Source organism: Heterodontus francisci, chromosome 8, assembly GCF_036365525.1.
Source record: "Heterodontus francisci isolate sHetFra1 chromosome 8, sHetFra1.hap1, whole genome shotgun sequence".
NCBI classification, from domain to species: Eukaryota; Metazoa; Chordata; class Chondrichthyes; order Heterodontiformes; family Heterodontidae; genus Heterodontus; species Heterodontus francisci.
The window spans coordinates 54,909,000-54,927,159 of record NC_090378.1 but is presented as its reverse complement, the minus strand read 5'-3'; the positions used below and the strand labels follow the sequence as shown (position 1 = coordinate 54,927,159).

At 44.1% G+C, this 18,160-nt stretch overlaps 1 protein-coding gene across 3 annotated transcripts in view; it reads left to right on the top strand.

Annotated features, from left to right (window-relative positions):
• The first annotated feature begins 7,643 nt into the window (after positions 1–7,643).
• The window catches only part of slc5a9 (solute carrier family 5 member 9), a 98,189-nt gene continuing 87,672 nt past the window's right edge, over positions 7,644–18,160 (top strand). For all 3 annotated transcript variants that reach the window (XM_068037167.1, XM_068037166.1, XM_068037165.1), the window contains exons 1-2: positions 7,644–7,775; positions 8,690–8,761. In XM_068037167.1, the coding sequence (XP_067893268.1) occupies positions 7,665–7,775; positions 8,690–8,761 (183 nt within the window). In that variant the 5' untranslated portion in view covers positions 7,644–7,664. The remainder of the gene's footprint in view (positions 7,776–8,689; positions 8,762–18,160) is intronic.

The window sequence follows — 18,160 nt, the reverse complement described above, 5'->3', positions numbered from 1 at the left end:
TAATAGATGTTTTTCGGGCTGGTGGAAGGTTTGTAGTGGAGTTCCCCAGAGATCAGTGTTGGGACCCTTGCTTTTTCTGGTATATTTTAATGACCTAGACCTTGGTGTACAGGGCACAATTTCAAAGTTTGCAGATGATAAGAAACTTGGAAGCATTATGAACTGTGAAGAGGATAGTGTAGAACTTCAAAAGGACATAAACAGATTTGGTGGAATAGGCAGACAGGTGGCAGATGAAATTCAATGCAGAGAAATGTGAAGTGATTCATTTTGGTAGGAAGAACATGGAGAGACAATATAGAATAAAGGGTAAAATTCTAAAGGGGGTGCAGGAGCAGAGGGACCTAGGTGTATATGTGCATAAGTCATTGAAGGTGGCAGGACAGGTTGAGAGAGTGGTTAATAAAGCATACAGTATCCTGGGCTTTATTAATAGGGACATAGAGTACAAGAGCAAGGAAGTTATCTTGAACTTGTATAAGTTCGGCCTCAGCTGGAGAATTGCATCGAGTTCTGGGTGCTGCACTTTAGGAAAGATGTGACGGCATTGGACAAAGTACAGAAAAGATTCATGAGAATGGTTCCAGGGATGAGGAACTTCAGTTATGAAGATAGATTAAGAATAAATAAAATAATTAAATTTTTGTAGGTTATGTTCCTGATGGATGAGGTCTTCCAATGTGAAGATAATCAAAGGTCACTTGAAGTCTTCACGTGGATTTGATGAAAATAGTCCTTCAGTAGATAAGCATTCAATTCTTCTGCTGCAGCAAGCATTAAATAGTTCTTTGAATGATGAGTACAGCAATACAAACGGTTTCTTGAAAAAGAAGGTTTTTCTTCTTTAATCAGGGAATTAACTTGGCTTGTAGCGTCTTGTAGAATTTTTGCTGAGAGGAAATAGACAGCTTCTTTCTCTTCTGTATGCTTCACTGGAAAGTCTATCCAAACTAACTGGTTTCAGTCAGTTTCTGCCAATTCCACACACAGCCAAGTGGAAACATTACCATGTGACCTCTCTCCTGCTGTTGCCCAGGGTAACAAAAATGCAGCTGCTGCATACTGTGTCTCAGAAATTCCAGAACCTTCTCTCCCTTAAAGATGCACTGTTTTAACAGAGTCTTAATGGCAGACACACTGGCCTGAATTTTATTCGGGCGCCGTGCTCCGCGGCGGTGCCCTTTAAACACGACGGCATGCCCACATTCGGTGGCCACCGTCAAGCCCCCGTGATATTACACGCGGGGCGCATTTGCATCACTGCGATGAGCCTCCCCCCACCCCATATTACCTACTTTATGTGCCCCAGCACCTGCTTCCTGACAGCTGTCAAAGAAATACTTACCTCACTGTTGAAGAGTGAGGCTGTTGTCAATCTGGCAGCAAAGCAGAAAATGCTGGAGAAACTCAGCAGGTCAGGCAGTATCTGCAGAGAGGGAAGCAGAGTTAACTTGACCAAGTTCACAGACCTGAAAGTTAACTCTGCTTCTTTCTCCACAGATGCTGCCTGACCAGCTGAGTTACCCCAGCACTTTCTGCTTTGCTGCCACATACCTACCCTACTGTGTCCCAGTTTCCAATGAATTTGAATCCTCTTCTTCTACTCAAGCGTTACAATGCTTCTTGTAGGTGTGCCGCACCTGAGTGAATAATCTTAATTTTGCACATTCCAGGATGTGAGACTTAAATAGACCATAAAAGGCAAATACACAACAGAAATAAAACCATAACTGAAGAATATTTACATACTTCTAATGGTACATGGCTTCTAATCATCTGACTGTGAAAAGCCGCAGACAGATATGCATTTGGAATCTGTATTCATTTCTCTGCTAACTGTTATGTGAAAATACATGTAACTGCAATTAAACATCTTTGTTCAAAAAAAACCAGGAAAATATGTTCATGTTCTACCTGCATTGCCAACTAGAAATATTACACCAATAACTATGATCAGCTGCTGCAGAAGCAAAGTGTTCATGAACATGCGTCAATGTGTAATAGTTGAAAACCATGACAACAACACAGATTTCCTCACTAGTCCTGCATTTGTTTTCAAACATGTGCAAGTCAAACCATGCAGACAGAAGTTAGAGCAGTTACACGGTGGAGTTACCTTTGCATTTAAAGGACCACACCAAAAGCCGAGGATGGCAGAGGAGTGCTCTAGGGTGGCCCCACAATGCAGTGAAGCCTCCCTGCTCACTCTACTCCAGGCTGTGCAGGCAAGGCAGGAGGGCCTTTTCACCAGCGATGGTAAGAAGAGGCCCCCCCCCCTCCTGAACAAGGCAGTCCAGCTGGAGAGGGCAGAGGAGGTGAGTAGCCGTGGGGCCTTCCGGTATCAAAGGGTCCAATGCGGCAGGGGATGAACAAGCACTCCTCCAGCCAGCTGGGGCCCTCTAGGCCTTGCGCACGCAGGGTACGAGTGCCAAAGGCATTCACAGCCAAAGGGCAATCAGATCAGCAGCCTTCCTCCAGTCAGGCTGCTAGCGTAGAGATTGCACCAAGAAGGGGCACTCGCAAACATTTACAGAGAATACACTGACACGAATGGGAATGCACGGGTGTCACAATATGTCTTTCACTAAATGATCCACGCCAACATGTGTGTCCTTTAATCTGTGTGAATGATGTGTGCCAACATGTAGTGCCAATGTCACATCCCCTTTGCACCGTTGGCCCTTCAGGAGCACAAACGTATGCAATAACATCATTGCCGTGCCACCATTACTCATGAGCGTCTCCACGGATACAGTGACAAGGACATTGGCTCAGTCAGCTGCTGCCTCTAATGGTTTGCACAGCTATGCTGCAGTTGTGAACTGGTGCACAGCAGGTGAGCGAGGATGATGTGTGGCTTGCAGGGCTCATGTCGGTTCCTATGGAGCAGAGAGCCTTTGTCTGATAAGCCACTGCCGTACATCCCTAGCTCGCTGCTGGCCCTGCATGCAGAGTTTGGGTGCCATCTTCCCTCCCATGCGCCTTTCCTGTTGTAGATCCTCAGCGTCCTCATAGTCCAAGGGGTTTCCTGTTGATGTCTCTCCTCATCATGCTAGGCCTGGCCCCTATTGTGTGTGTAGTTGTGCAGAGCACAGCAAGCAGCAAAGAAAGGAGCTGGCCTTTTTGGCCCGTAGTACAGGGTATCACCCTATCCATCCAAGCATTAGAAGTGCTCTTTCAGCATGTCGATTGCCTGCTCAATGGTGGCTTATGTAGCTCAGTGGCTGGCGTTGTATCTCTCCTCTGTAGCAGTGGTGGAGTCTCTCACTGGTGTCTAGAGCCATGTCTGCAAGGGATAGCCCTTGTCTCCAAGAAACCACCCCTCCATCTGAGCCAGTTCAGTGAACAGCAGTGGCAGCTGGGACTGGCGCAGGACCCAGGGTGTCATGGCAGCTGCCGGAGAAGCGGGCACAGATTTGCATGAAGCATCTCCGGTGATCACATACCAGCTTCACCTAGATTGAGAGGATTCCCTTAACGGTGACATCTGCAGGTGGTAGCCTGGTGGGAGATCTGATGGCCACATGGGTGCAGTCTATGAACATTAAAACCTGTGGTTCTCCGGCAATGGTGCCGAAACCGATGGATATCTGGGCCTGGCTGTGAGAGTCCGTCCTGAAGCGGACATACTCACTGGCTGTCCAGTGCAGGGCATCGGTGACCTCCCTGATGCAGTGGTGCACTGCTGACTGTGACCCCACAAAGGTCTCCAGTGGGCCCCTGAAAAGCTGCCTAGGCATCAAGCTTGAGAACCGCCGCCACTATGAGGACCGCAGGCATAGGATGTCCACCGAAGCCCGTGGGCTGTAGGTCATCTTTCAGCAGGGCACAGAGACATGTCACCACCCTCTCTACATGTGCAATCACCTCTGACACTGGTGCTCTGACATCCAATGGCATGTCATGTAGATGCATGATGATCGTAATGGCGAGCTTCCCTTGGCAGCTGCCACTCATGACCGGGGGTCTCTACGTGGATTGCACCTGCCTGCTGATATTGCCTCTGGTGCATACAGATCCTCATGAGCAGAGGATCACACAATGTAGGATGAGCCATACCTATTTCCATGTGATAAATAAAGTTGAACCCTTCATTTATTCGAAGGTTCCTAACAGGGCAGGGATTGTTGTTGACGGGTACATCAGGTGTTTTCATGGATCAACTATGTGGCGTGGCATGGCATTGCCCATCTTGGCCAACACTCAAGAGTGGCACAGCATGACCACATCAAAATCCTACCAGCTGCATCGATTGCCCCCACCATCTATATAACCTTAACACTCCTGCCCTTTCTGGCACCCTCCCACACACATGGTGACTAGAGTGCCATTGCTCCTTCACAAACACAAACAAATGCAGAATGTACACTGTTTATGGAGGGAGGGTACACAGTACCTCTCTTCATGCCTGCAGAGCTTTCCCTCCAGTAATCCCAGACTCTCTCTCTCCTCCCTTTAAGAATGCAGAGCTGAGACCTCTGTGATTCCCCTCCCTCCTCCCTTCCAGTACGCATAGTGAGGCACCCTATTATTTCCCGCCCCCCCCCCCCCCACCGCTCCTCACTTCCAGTATGCAGAGTGAAACCCCTGAATAGCTGAACTTAACTTCAGTAGAGAAAACTTCTGCCTCTGATGATCGGCTGCCTTTTCGGTTCAGGAATGGGACAGCACGTGGACGGATACCCATTCAACGTAAAATCCGGAAGTGTGCATTGAGAGATGACAGACTGCATAATCTGCAGAGGTAAGTACCATTTTGAATATGGTAATTGGGGTGCTGCCGCCAAGCTGCGGGTGGGGGGGGCTGCACCGAGGTCCCCCCGCTGCCAATAATAGGCGGTGGGCCCTTCTCGACATTGGGGGTCGAGGCGGGCCTCTCCCTGCAGAATTTTACCGGCCCCCACACTACGACCCATGGCGTCAAGGGGCTGGTAAAATCCAGCCCACTGTTTTTAATCTGAGGAGAAAATATAATTACAGATCGGTGACGTAAGGCATAAGGGATCCTGGGCTTTATAAATAGAGTCATAGAGTACAAAACAAAGGAGGTTATGGTGAATCTTAATAAAACACTGGTTCAGCCTCAACTGGAGTATTGTGTCTAATTCTGGGCATTGCAGCATTGGAAGGATGTGACAGCATTAGAGAGGATGCTGAAACAATTTACAAGACTGGTTCCAGGCATGAGGGTCTTCAGTTACAAGGATAGATAAGAGAATCTGAGGCTGTTCTCCTTAAAGAGAAGGTTGAGAGGTGATTTGACAGCAGTGTTAGCAATCTTGAGGAGTCGAGAAAGAGTAGATACAGAGAAACTGTTCCCATTGGCAGAAGTGTTGAGAACCAGAGGATATTGTTTTAAGGTGGATGGCAAAAGAACCAAAGGAAACATGAGGAAAATCCTTTTGATGCAGTGAGTGGTTAGGATCTGGAATACACTACCTGACAGAGTGTTGTGGAGGCATATTCAGTTGTGGCTTTCAAAAGGGCTACGGGGAAAAGACAGAGTAGTGGGACTAGCTGAATTGCTCTTGCAGAGAGCTGGCACGGACATAACAGATCAAATGGCCTCCTTCTGTGCTGTAGCCATTCTATGATTTTAAGTCCCACTCCAGAACGTCAGCACAAAAATCTAGGCTGACATTCCAGTGCAGTACTGAGGGAGTGCTGCACCGTCGGAGGTGCTGCCTTTCATATGAGATGTTAAACCGAGGTCCCATCTGCCCTCTCAGGTGGATGTAAAGGATCCCATGGCACAATTTCAAAGAAGAGCAGGGCCGCTAAACCCAGTGTCCTGGCCAATATTTATCCCTCAATCAACAGCACAAAAACAGATTATCTGATTGTTATCACATTACTGTTTGTGGAGCTTGCTATGTGCAAATTGGCTGCCATATTTCTGAAAATACAACAGTGACTACATGACAAAAAAAGTACTTCATTGGCTGCAAAATGCTTTGACACATCCATTGGTTGTGCAAAGTGCTACATAAATGCAAGTCTTTTCTCTGGTTTAAGCTTTTGGAAAGCTGTCCTGATTTCTCCTTCTATGGCTCAGACAAAAATGTCTGTTAATATTGCTCAGTAAGCTCTACGTTAAATGTGATATATAAATGTTTGGTTAGTTTTGCTGATGATGTAAGGCAATTAAAGTGTCTTAATGATTTTATAGCATGGACCATACTAGATTTGCAGTTTTAAAACTGTGCTAAAAACCTTATCAATGTTTTAACAAATTACATTTAAATTACAAATTACTAATTACAACTCAAAACTGGGCATCCATGAGGCGCTGTGGGCCATCAGCAGCAGCAGAATTGTATTCAACCACAATCTGTAACCTCATGGCCCAATGTATCCCCCATTCTACCATTACCATCAAGCTGGGGGACCAACCTTGGTTCAATGAAGAGTGCAGGAGGACATGCCAGGAGCAGCACCAGGAATACCTAAAAATGAGGTGTCAGCCTGGTGAAGCTACAACACAGGACTACTTGCATGCCAAACAGCAGAAGCAGCAATATTTGCAGATTGTCAATATAATCAGCTTTACTGCAAACTTTAAAAATGGGGATGTTTATTCGCTGTGTTGTGTTCTTGCAGGAAAGTAATCAAGAACACAATTTAACTACACTTGAAATCTTCAATAGTTCTGGAACCTAAAATTATTAAAAAGTGAAGGCGTTACCTATTCTTCTCCACTACCTAGTATCCTGCAAGACAAATAAGTAACTGTTGCACATGCTGTCAGTCAGCATAATGTTTCTGTGCTCAAGGAAGGACTTTCATGTATTTCCAATTTTGAACTTTGAATTGGCATTTGCCTAGGTGGAGCTTTGATTTTCTTTTGCTACAATAATTTAGTTAAACATTGTTGGCAGTTCTCAAGATAATGAAAGTTAGTTGCCTTCACATCCCAAGATTTAGTAGAGGAAATTAGCTTTCAGAATGAAGCCAAGTTGTTCGCCCATGGCAAGGATACACAATGTGCTTTACATAGAAGAAGCCATTTATTTGAAGTGAGGCCAGTTTTCCTTGTTCTGTATTTCATAAACATTTAAATATTAAAGTCAAGATTCAAAATATACTAACTGCTCATAGCTATAGAAAGATTAACTCTTCACAGAGTTAAGCTGCAAAACTATCATATCACATCCCCAACTAGTCATGAGACTGATGGTAAACCTCCATAGGTTGTCAGTGGCTTTTGATAGGCATCATTTGCTGAGAGATTCAGAATTTTAATCTCAACTCCCCTTTTCAGTTATGGATTTGCACTGCAATAATGTTTCTTTTGTCCACTTATGCTCTGAACTTCCAATTAATTGATAAGTTATTACTTTTGAATATAACTTAAACTGTCATGAACTGAAGCTGCAATGTAGCAAATCCACTCCATGCACAGTGGAAATTAACATTCCTTAGTAAGGAACTGTTGCTTAATAGTCGCGTTCAATTAAAATAGGGCAGCCTTACAATAATAGGCTTTCTGTTTTGAAAAGCCTAAAAATTGGTACAGCTGTGCAGCAGGAAGCTTATCGCTAGAAAAAAAATCAATTGCCACATCTTGTCAGGTAATTACACTACCTTACTTCAATATGTTAATAATTAAATATGTCCAAAGTTCAGTTTTAAAAAGTTGCAGCTTACAAAATTCATTAATAGTGATGCATCTCAGAATGGAACCAGCAACCAAAGTTTCGAGGTTGGCTTTGGAGATACCAGACATCACTGTGATCGTCATTTACTTTGTGTTTGTTATGGTTGTTGGAATATGGGTGAGTTCCGAATCCCCTGGGTTAAGCTGTTTATTTCTCAGTTAACAATTAGTGAAGGGTTTAGTCTTAAACTCAGACATTAACGAATGCAGATTTGTGTTGTTTGAATTAAATAAATGTTTGCAACGACATAAAAAAGAAGATATGCACTTGCTGGTGGAAATGTATTCCCTCCCCTTCGTAGTTAAAATGTCCTTTGGCTTACATTGGAAACTGATTTATATTGTCAATGTAGCACAGTATGATAAACAGTTTATTGCACGGAGGTATCAGTCTTGGTGGCCTGATGAATTTAGAAAACTGAATAAGGAAATCTTTAGGCAAAAATAATGCAATTTTGATATGTTTAGCATTCTTGCATTATTGTCTTGTATCTGTATAATTGTTTGAGACTTGCATATGCATAAGAAATCAGTTGCTGATTATGAAATTTTTATGTTGCGTTCTTAAAACCTTTTATCTTTCTAGTGTTTATATATGGATTGCATTTCAAAATTTTGAAACCAAAATTAAACATATATTACATGTTTATAATCCAGTAAAAATTAAGCTGCTAAGAATTTCATTTAACAACCCACTTCGTGCTGAAAACACTGCAGAATATCAGGAACTATTTGATTACAGTTTACTTCAAATAACATTTGTATGTGAAAATGACTCATGGAGCTCGTTTGCTTAAACGAAAGTTTATAGAAATGTAAGTAAATTAAACAGAGAGGTTTTTATTTTGAGTTTCGCAGGTTAAAGTACTGTGATGACAACTTTTTTTCAGGCAGTTCCTGGTTCCTGTACGTCAGTCGTAACCGCGTTCCAACAACCTTGGTATATAGAGTTTATTTTTAACATGGCTGTATATTCTATTTCATTGGACTTTAATTAAGAGAATTGACATCTGAATCTTTTTTGCGTTACAGTCATCTGTGAGAGCAAACCGGGGCACTGTGGGAGGATATTTTCTTGCTGGAAAATCCATGACCTGGTGGCCTGTAAGTTTATTATTGTAGCTATTATTTGAAGTGTGTTAATGTTTGATTTTGGTTAGTTCAAGTAATAACTCATAATCATTTTTGTTACTAAATGTTATTCTCTTCTTTACCACATCAGCAATAATATGATGAAAACAGCCTCCCCTTTTAACTTTTAAGGTCAAGGATTTCATAGAATCATAAAATGGTACAGCCAAGAAGCAGGCCATTGTGCCTGTGCCTGTGCCTGTTTTAGGGGGATGCCATGGCGTAGTGGTATTGTCACTGGACTAATAAACCAGAGACCTGGGGTATTTCTCGGGGGACATGGATTCAAATCCCACCACAGGAGATGGTGGAATTTGAATTTAATTAATAAATCTGGAATTAAAAAGCTAGTCTAATGATGGCCATGAAACCATTGTCGATTGTTGTAAACACCCATCTGGTTCACTCATGTCCTTTAGGGAAGGAAATCTGCTGTCCTTACCTGGTCTGGCAGACATATGACTCCAGCAATGTGGTTAACTCTTACATGCCCTCTGAAATGGCCGAGCAAGCCACTCAGTTGTGCCTAACCGCTACGAAGTCAATAAAAAGAAATGAAACCGGACGGAACACCCGGCATCGACCTAGGCACCGGAAACGACAATGGCAAACCCAGCAATGTTGACCCTGCAAAGTTCTCCTTACTAACATCTGGGGGCTTGTGCCAAAGTTGGGAGAGCTGTCCCACAGTCAAGCAACAGCCTGACATAGTCATACTCACGGAATCATACCTGACAGACAATATCCCAGACACTGCAATCACCATCCCTGGGTATGTCCTGTCCCACCGGGGCAGGACAGACCCACCAGAGGTGGCAGGACAGTGGTCTGCAGTAGGGAGGGAGTTGGCCTGAGGGTCCTCAACATCAACTCCGGACCCCATGAAGTTTCATGGCATCAGGTCAAACATGGGCAAGGTAACCTCCTACTGATTACCACCTACCGCCTTCCCTCAGCTGATGAATCAGTACTCCTCCATGTTGAACACCACTTGGAGGAAGCACTGAGGGTGGCAAGGGCACAAAATGTACTCTGGGTGGGGGACATCAATGTCCATCACCAAGAGTGGCTCAGTAGCACCGCTACAGACCGAGCACTAAAGGACATAGCTGCTAGACTGATTCTGCGGCAGGTGGTGGGGGAACCAACAAGAGGGAAAAACATACTTGACCTTGTCCTCACCAATCTGCCTGCCATAGATGCTTCTATCCTTGACAGTATTGGTAAGAGAGACCACCACACAGTCCTTGTGGAGCCGATGTCCCACCTTCACATTGAGGATACCGTCCAACGTGTTGTGTGGCACTATCACTGTGCTAAATGGGATAGATTTCGAACAGAGCTAGCAATGCAAAACTGGGCATCCATGAGGCGCTGTGGGCCATCTGCAGCAGCAAAATTGTACTCAACCACAATCTGTAACCTCATGGTCCGGCATATCCCCCACTCTACCATTACCATCAAGCCAGGAGACCAACCCTGGTTCAATGAAGAGTGCAGGAGGGCATGCCAGGAGCAGCACCAGGCATACCTCAAAATGAGGTGTCAACCTGGTGAAGCTACTACCCAGGACTACTTGCATGCCAAACTGCATAAGCAGCATGCAATAGACAGAGCTAAGCGATCCCATAACCAACGGATCAGATCTAAGCTCTGCCGTCCTGCCACATCCAGTCGTGAATGGTGGTGGACAATTAAACAACTAGCTGGAGGAGGTGGCTCCACAAATATCCCCATCCTCAATGATGGGGGAGCCCAGCACATCAGTGCAAAACATAAGGCAGAAGCATTTGCAACAATCTTCAGCCAGAAGTGCCGAGTTGATGATCCATCTCGGCCCCCTCCTGGAGTCCACAGCATTACAGATGCCAGACTTCAGCCAATTCGATTCACTCCACGTGATATCAAGAAACGACTGAAGGCACTGGATACTGCAAAGGCTATGGGTCCTGACAATATTCCGGCAATGGTACTGAAGACCTGTGCTCCAGAACTTGCCACACCCCTAGCCAAGCTGTTCCAGTATAGCTACAACACTGGCATCTACCTGGCAATGTGGAAAATTGCCCAGGTATGTCCTGTGCACAAAAACAGGACAGGCCCAAGCCGGCCAATTACCGCCCCATCAGTCTACTCTCAATCATCAGCAAAGTGATGGAAGGTGTCATCAACAGTGCCATCAAGCAGCACTTGCTTAGCAATAACCTGCTCAGAGATGCTCAGTTTGGGTTCTGCCAGGGCCACTCAGCTCCTGACCTCATTACAGCCTTGGTTCAAACATGGACAAAAGAGCTGAACTCAAGAGGTGAGGTGAGAGTGAATGCCCTTGACATCAAGGCAGCATTTGACCGAGTATGGCATCAAGGAGCCCTAGCAAAACTGGAGTCAATGGGAATCAGGGGGAAAACTCTCTGCTGGTTGGTGTCATACCTAGCACAAAGGAAGATGGCTGTGGTTGTTGGAGGTCAGTCATCTGAGCTCCAGGACATCACTGCAGGAGTTCCTCAGGGTAGTGTCCAAGGTCCAACCATCTTCAGCTTTTTCATCAATGACCTTCCTTCAATCATAAGGTCAGAAGTGAGGATGTTCGCTGATGATTGCACAATCTCCAGCACCATTCGTGACTCTTCAAATACTGAAGCAGTCCGTGTAGAAATGCAGCAAGACCTGGACAATATCCAGGCTTGGGCTGATAAGTGGCAAGTAGCATTTGTGCCACACAAGTGCCAGGCAATGACCATCTCCAACAAGAGAGATTCTAACCATCTCCCCTTAATATTCAATGGCATTACCATCTCTGAATCTCCCACTATCAACATCCTGGGGGTTACCATTGACCAGAAACTAAACTGGAATAGCCATATAAATACTGTGGCTACAAGAGCAGGTCAGAGGCTAGGAATCCTGCAGCGAGTAACTCACCTCCTAACTCCCCAAAGCCTGTCCACCATCTACAAGGCACAAGTCAGGAGTGTGATGGAATACTCTCCACTTGCCTGGATGGGTGCAGCTCCAACAACACTCAAGAAACTCGACACCATCCAGAACAAAGCAGCCCACTTGATTGGCACACCATGCACAAACATTCATGCCCTTCACCACCGACGCACAGTGGCAGCAGTGTGTACCATCTACAAGATGCACTGCAGCAATGCACCAAGGCTCCTTAGTACCTTCCAAACCCATGACCTCTACCACCACGAAGGACAAGAGCAGCAGATGCATGGGAACATCACCACCTGCAAGTTCCTGTCCAAGTGACACAACATCTTGACTTGGAACTATATCACCGTTCCTTCACTGTGGCTGGGTCAAAATCCTGGAACTCCCTTCCTAACACATTATGGGTGTACCTACCTCACATGGACTGCAGCGGTTCAAGAAGGCAGTGCACCACCACCTTCTCAAGGGCAATTAGGGATGGGCAATAAATGCTGGCACAGCCAGTGATGCCCATATCCTACGAATGAATAAAAACAAGGAGCATGAGAAAGCAAAAGTAGACACCAAGCCACATAGAATTACAGAATGATTACAGCACAAAAGGATACTATTCAGCCCATCGTGTCCCTTCAGAGTCTCTGCAAGAACAAATCATCTTGTCCCACTCCTCCCACTTTCCCCCATAGTGCTGCTTATTTTTTCTCTTCAGATAATTATCCAGTTCCCTTTTGAAATCCACAAATGAATCTGCCTCCACAACAACCTCAGGTGTGCATTCCATATCCTAACCACTCGCTGTATAACAAAGCTTTTCCTCATATCACGTTTGTTCTTTTGCCAATCACCTTAAATCGGTCTCCTTTGTTTCTCGACCCTTCCACCAATGGGAACAGTTCCTCTTTATCTACTGTATCCAGACTCTTCATGATTTTGAACACTTCCATCAAATCTCCTTTAAACCTTCTTTTCTGTAAGGAGAACAGCCCCAACTTCTGCAATCTGTCCTCGTAACTGAACTCTGTCATCCCTGGAACCATTCTTGTAAATTTTATCTGCACCCTGTCTAAAGCCTTCACATCCTTCCGAAACTGTGATGTGCAGAATTGGACACAATATTGATCCAGTATTTTAAAAAGGTTCACCATAAACTCCTGGCTTTTGTACTCTGTGCCTCTATTAATAAAGCTCAGCATCCCGTATGCCTTATTAACCGTTTTCTCAACCTGCCCTGCCATCTTCAACGATTTGTATACATATACCTCCCATGTCCCTCTGTTCCTGCACCTCCTTTAGAATTGTCTCCTTTGTTTTATATTGCCTGTCTTCATTCTTCCTATCAAAATGCATCACTTCACACTTCTCTGCATTAATTTCATCTGCCACGTGTCTGCCCATTCCACCAGCCTGTCTGTGCCCTCTTGAAGTTTATCACTATCCTCCTCATAGTTCACAACACTTCCCAGTTTTCGCTCATCTGCAAATTTTGAACTTGTGCACAGGACACCCAAGTCTAGGTCATTAATAAATATCAGGAAAGCAGTGGCCCTAATACCAATCCCTGGGGAATCCTACTATATACTTTCTTGGAGTCCGATAAACAACAGTTCACCACTACTCTCTGTTTCCTGTCACTCAACCAACTTTGTATCCATGCTGCCACTGTCCCTTTTTTTCTCATGGTTCTCCAACTTTGCTGGCAAGCCAGTTATCTGGCACTTTATCAAATGCCTTTTGGAAGTCCTTACCCATTACCCTCATCAACCCTTTGTCACTTCATTGAAAAACTCAATCAAGTTAGTTAAACACCATTTGCCCTTAACAAATCTGTACTGGCTTTCCTTAATTAATCCAAATTGATCCAAGTGGCTGTGAATTTTGTCCGAGATTATTGTTTCCACAAGCTTTCCCACCACTGAGGTTAAACTGATTGGCCTGTAGTTGATGGGTTTATCCTTACACCCTTATTCAAAAAGGATGTAACATTTGCAATTCTCCAGTCCTCTGGCACCACCCCTGCATCTAAGGAGGATTGGAAGATTATGGCCTGTGCCTTCGAACAATTTCCACACTTACTTCCCTTAGTATCCTTGGATGCATCTGATCCAGTCCTGGTGACTTACCAACTTCAAGTACAGCCAGCCTTTCTAATACCTCCCGTTTGTCAATTTTTAGCCCATCCGGTATCTCAACTACCCCCTGTTTTACTATGACTTCGTCAGTATCTTCTTCCTTGGTAAACACAGATGTAAAGTACAAATTTAGTACCTGAGTCATACCCACTGTCTCTTTTTTGGTCCTTAATTGGCCCCAACCCTCCTTTTATCATTTATATACCGATGGAGACTTTTGGATCCTCTTTTATGTTAGCTGCCAGTCTCTTCTCATACTCTCTCTTTGCTGATCTTATTTCTTTTTTCACTTCCACTCTGAACTTTCTATTTTCAACTTGGTTTTCATTTGTATTACCAACCTGATATTTGTCATATGCACCTTTTTTCTGCTTCATCCTAGTCTCTATCTTTCTCGTCATCCAAGAAGCTCTGGCTTTGTTTGCCCTACCTTTCCTTCTCGTGGGAATATAACTCTACTGTACCTGAGCCATCTCCTCTTAAAAGGCAGCCCATTGTTCAATTATAGTTTTTCCTGCCAATCTTTGATTCCAATTTACATGAGCCAGATCTGTTCTTGCCTCTTGAAATTGGTCCTCCCCCAATAAATTATTTTTACTCTGGATTACTTCTTGTCCTTTTCCATAGCTAACCTAAATCTTATGATACCATGATCACTGTTCCCTAAATGTTTCCCTACTGACACTTGATCCACATGCCCTACCTCATTCTCCAAAGCCAGATCCAGAAATGCTTTCTTCCTCATTGTCTGGAAACATACTTATCGAGACAATTATCCTGAACACAATTCAGAAATTCTTCCCCCTCACTGTTCTTTACACTATTATTAGCCCATCTATATTAGTATAAAGTCTCCCATTATCACAACTGTATAGCTTTTGTACTCTCTGTAATTTCCTTGCAAAATTGTTCTCTATATCTTTCCCATTAGTTTGTGGCCTACAGAATATACCCAATAGTTTAATGATACCTCTATTGTTTCTTAGCTTTAACCAAATAGATTCTGTCTTTGACTCCTATAAGACGGCCTCTCTCTATCGCACTGTAATATTCTCCATAATGAATATTGCCACCCCTCCTCCTTTCTTTCCTTCCCTATCATTCCTGAACACCTTGTATCCAGGAATATTTAATATGCAGTCCTGTGTTTTTTGATCCAGGTCCCCATTACCTGCACCTGCAAACCTTCTTTACCACACTCTACATACATGCATAGTAAACCCAATTTAGAGCTTATTGCATTTTCTCTTACCCATCTAATACCTTATTATTTCTTACTCCAGTGTTATCAGTCTCTCCCAATTCTTTGTGCAACTTCTTTCTCCATTCTAATACTACTTCTTGCTTCCCATCCTCCTGACAACTTAATTTAAACTCTCCCAATAGCACTGGCAATGGATGGAGAGTGAGATGCACTCAGGGTACTCCTGCGCTACCTGCCTTGTCCTTCTTGACTGCCCGACAATCACCCATTCCCTCTCTGCCTACACACCCTTAAGCTTCGAGGTGACCACATCCAGAAACGTGCTATCCACAAAACTCTCAACTTCGGAGCTCAAGCTGTTCCAGCTGATTACATTTCTTGCACATATCATTGTCCTGGATATGAGAAGCATCCTGGAGTTCCCACATGAAACAGGATGTGCACTCCGCGGGACCGAGATGCCCTGCCATGTTTTATTTATTAGAGTATTATTTTAGGAACATAAGATCAGGAGTAGGCCATTCAGCCCATCGAGCCTGCTCTGCCATTCAGTACAATTATGGCTGATCATCCACTTCAATGTCTTTTTCCCACACTATCCCCATTTCCCTTTATGTCATTAATATTTAGAAATCTGTCAATCTCTGCTTTAAACATACTCCATGACTGAGCTTTCATAGCCCTCTGGGGTACAGAATTCCAAAGATTCACAACCCTCTGAGTAAAGAAATTTCTTCTCAGCTTGGCCCTAAGTGTCTTCCCCCTTATTTTGAAATTGTTTCCCCTGGTTCTCGACTCCCCATCCAGGGAACCATCCTACCTACATTTACCCTGTCTATCTCTTTAAGTATTTTGTATTTTTCTTTGGCCTCTTTATCTCGAGAGACAATGGGTAAGCACCTGGAGGTGGTCAGTGGTGTGTGGAGCAGCGCCTGAAGTGGCTGTAAAGGCCAATTCTCGAGTGACAGGCTCTTCCACAGGTGCTGCAGAAAAATTTGTTTGTCGGGGCTGTTACGGGGCTGTATTTAGTATTTCAGAATTTAGTATTTTGTATTTCAGTTAAGTCAGTTAGGATTTAAATAAATACAGACTCACCAGCTACTCACCAATCAGCTCCTTCCCCTGTGCTGACGTCACATTATTTCATAGGGAGTTAACTGAAATGGTTTACTTATTTGTGGTATTATTAATTAGTTTAACTAGTCCAAGTTCAGTGAAAAAAACCTTAATACTCACCAGCCAATCATCTATCTGCTGTCCTGTGTCGTCATTCCTTGATTTCTTTGATGATTTGTTCCCTGCAGTCCTTTCTCTCTGCATCTCCTTTATCCCTGCTGTGGTCTTGGACCTCCACTATCCTCGCAGTGCTGTCTCTCTCAGCCACTTCTTTATCCATGCTGTGCTCTCAGACCTCCACTGTCCTCACTGTGCACTCACTCTCTCCGCCGTTGCTTTATCCTCACTGTGATCTCAGAGCTTCCACTGTTCTTGCAGCATTCTCTCTGTCTCTCTCTCTCAGCTGCTCATTTATGCCCCCAGTGATCATGGACCCCCGACTGTCTTACAGTGTCCCCTCTCTCTGCTGTTGCTTTATCTCCACTGTGCTCAAGGACCTCCCACTGTTCTCACAGTACTCTGCCAAACAGATATTATGGGAGATGAGCAAAAGCTTGGTCAAAGAGGTAGCTTTTAAGGAGAATCTTAAAGGAACAAAGAGAGGTACAGAGGCAGAGAGGCACAGAGGTTTACGGAGGGAATTCCAGAGTTTAGGGCCTAGGCAGCTGAAGGCACAGCCACCAATGCTGGAGTGATTAAAATCAATAATGCACAAGATGCCAGAATTGGAGGAGCACAGATATCTGAGGGTTGTGAGGCTAGAGGAGGTTATGGAGATAGGAAGGAGTTTGGTCATGGAGGGATTTGTAAACAAGGATGATAATTTTAAAAACGTGATGTTGCCTAATCAGGAACCAATGTAGGTCACCGAACATAAGGGTGATGGGTGAACGGGACTCACATTTGAGCAAATGAATTAGGAGCAGGAGAAGGCCATTCGGCCCCTTGAGCCTGCTCTGTCATTTGCTAAGATCATGTCTGATCTGATTGTGGCCTCAACTCTACTTTTCTGTCTACCTGCTATAACCTTTGACTCCCTTGTCAATCAAGAATCTAACTCCGCCTTCAAAATATTCAATGACCCTACCTTCACTGCCTTCTGGGGAAGAGAATTCCACAGACTAACAACCTTCTGAGAGAAAAAAAATTCTCCTTGTCTCTGTGTTAAATGGGACATCCTAATTTTTAAACTGTGTTCTCTAGCTCTAGTCTCTCCCACAAGGGGAAATATCCTCTCAGCATCCACCCTGTCAAGTCCCCTCAGGGTCTTGTATTTTTCAGTAAGATCACTTCTAATTCTTCTAAACTCCAATGGATACAGGCCCAACCTGTCCAACCTTTCCCCATTGGATAACCTCGTCATTCCAGGAATCAGTCGAGTGAACCTTATCTGAACTGCTTCTAATGCAATTATATCCTTTCTTTAGTAAGGAGATCAGAACTGTACGCAGTACTCCAGCCATGGTCTCACCAACACCCTGCATAGCTGTTGCAAAACTTCCCTACTTTTATATTCCATTCCCCTTGCAATAAATGACAACAATCACTTGCTGTACCTGCATGCTAACTTTTTGTGAATCTTGTAGAAGGACACCCAGATCCGTCTGTACCACAGAGTTCTGCAGTCTCTCTCCATTTAAATAATATACTACTTTTCGATTCTTCTTGTCAAAGTGGACATGTTCACGTTTTCTCACATTATACTCCATCTGTTAGATTTTTGCCCATTCACTTAACCTATCTATATCCCTTTGCAGACTCCTTATGTCCTCTTCACAACTTATTCTCCTACCTATCTTTGTGTCATCAGCAAATTTAGCAACCATATATTCAGTCTCTTCATCCAAGTCACTGATATAGATTGTAAATAGTTGAAGCCCCAGCACTGATCGCTGTGGCACTCCACTATTTACAGTTTGCCAATCTGAAAAATGCCCCATCTGTCCCTATTCTCTGCTTCCTGTTAGCTAACCAATCCTC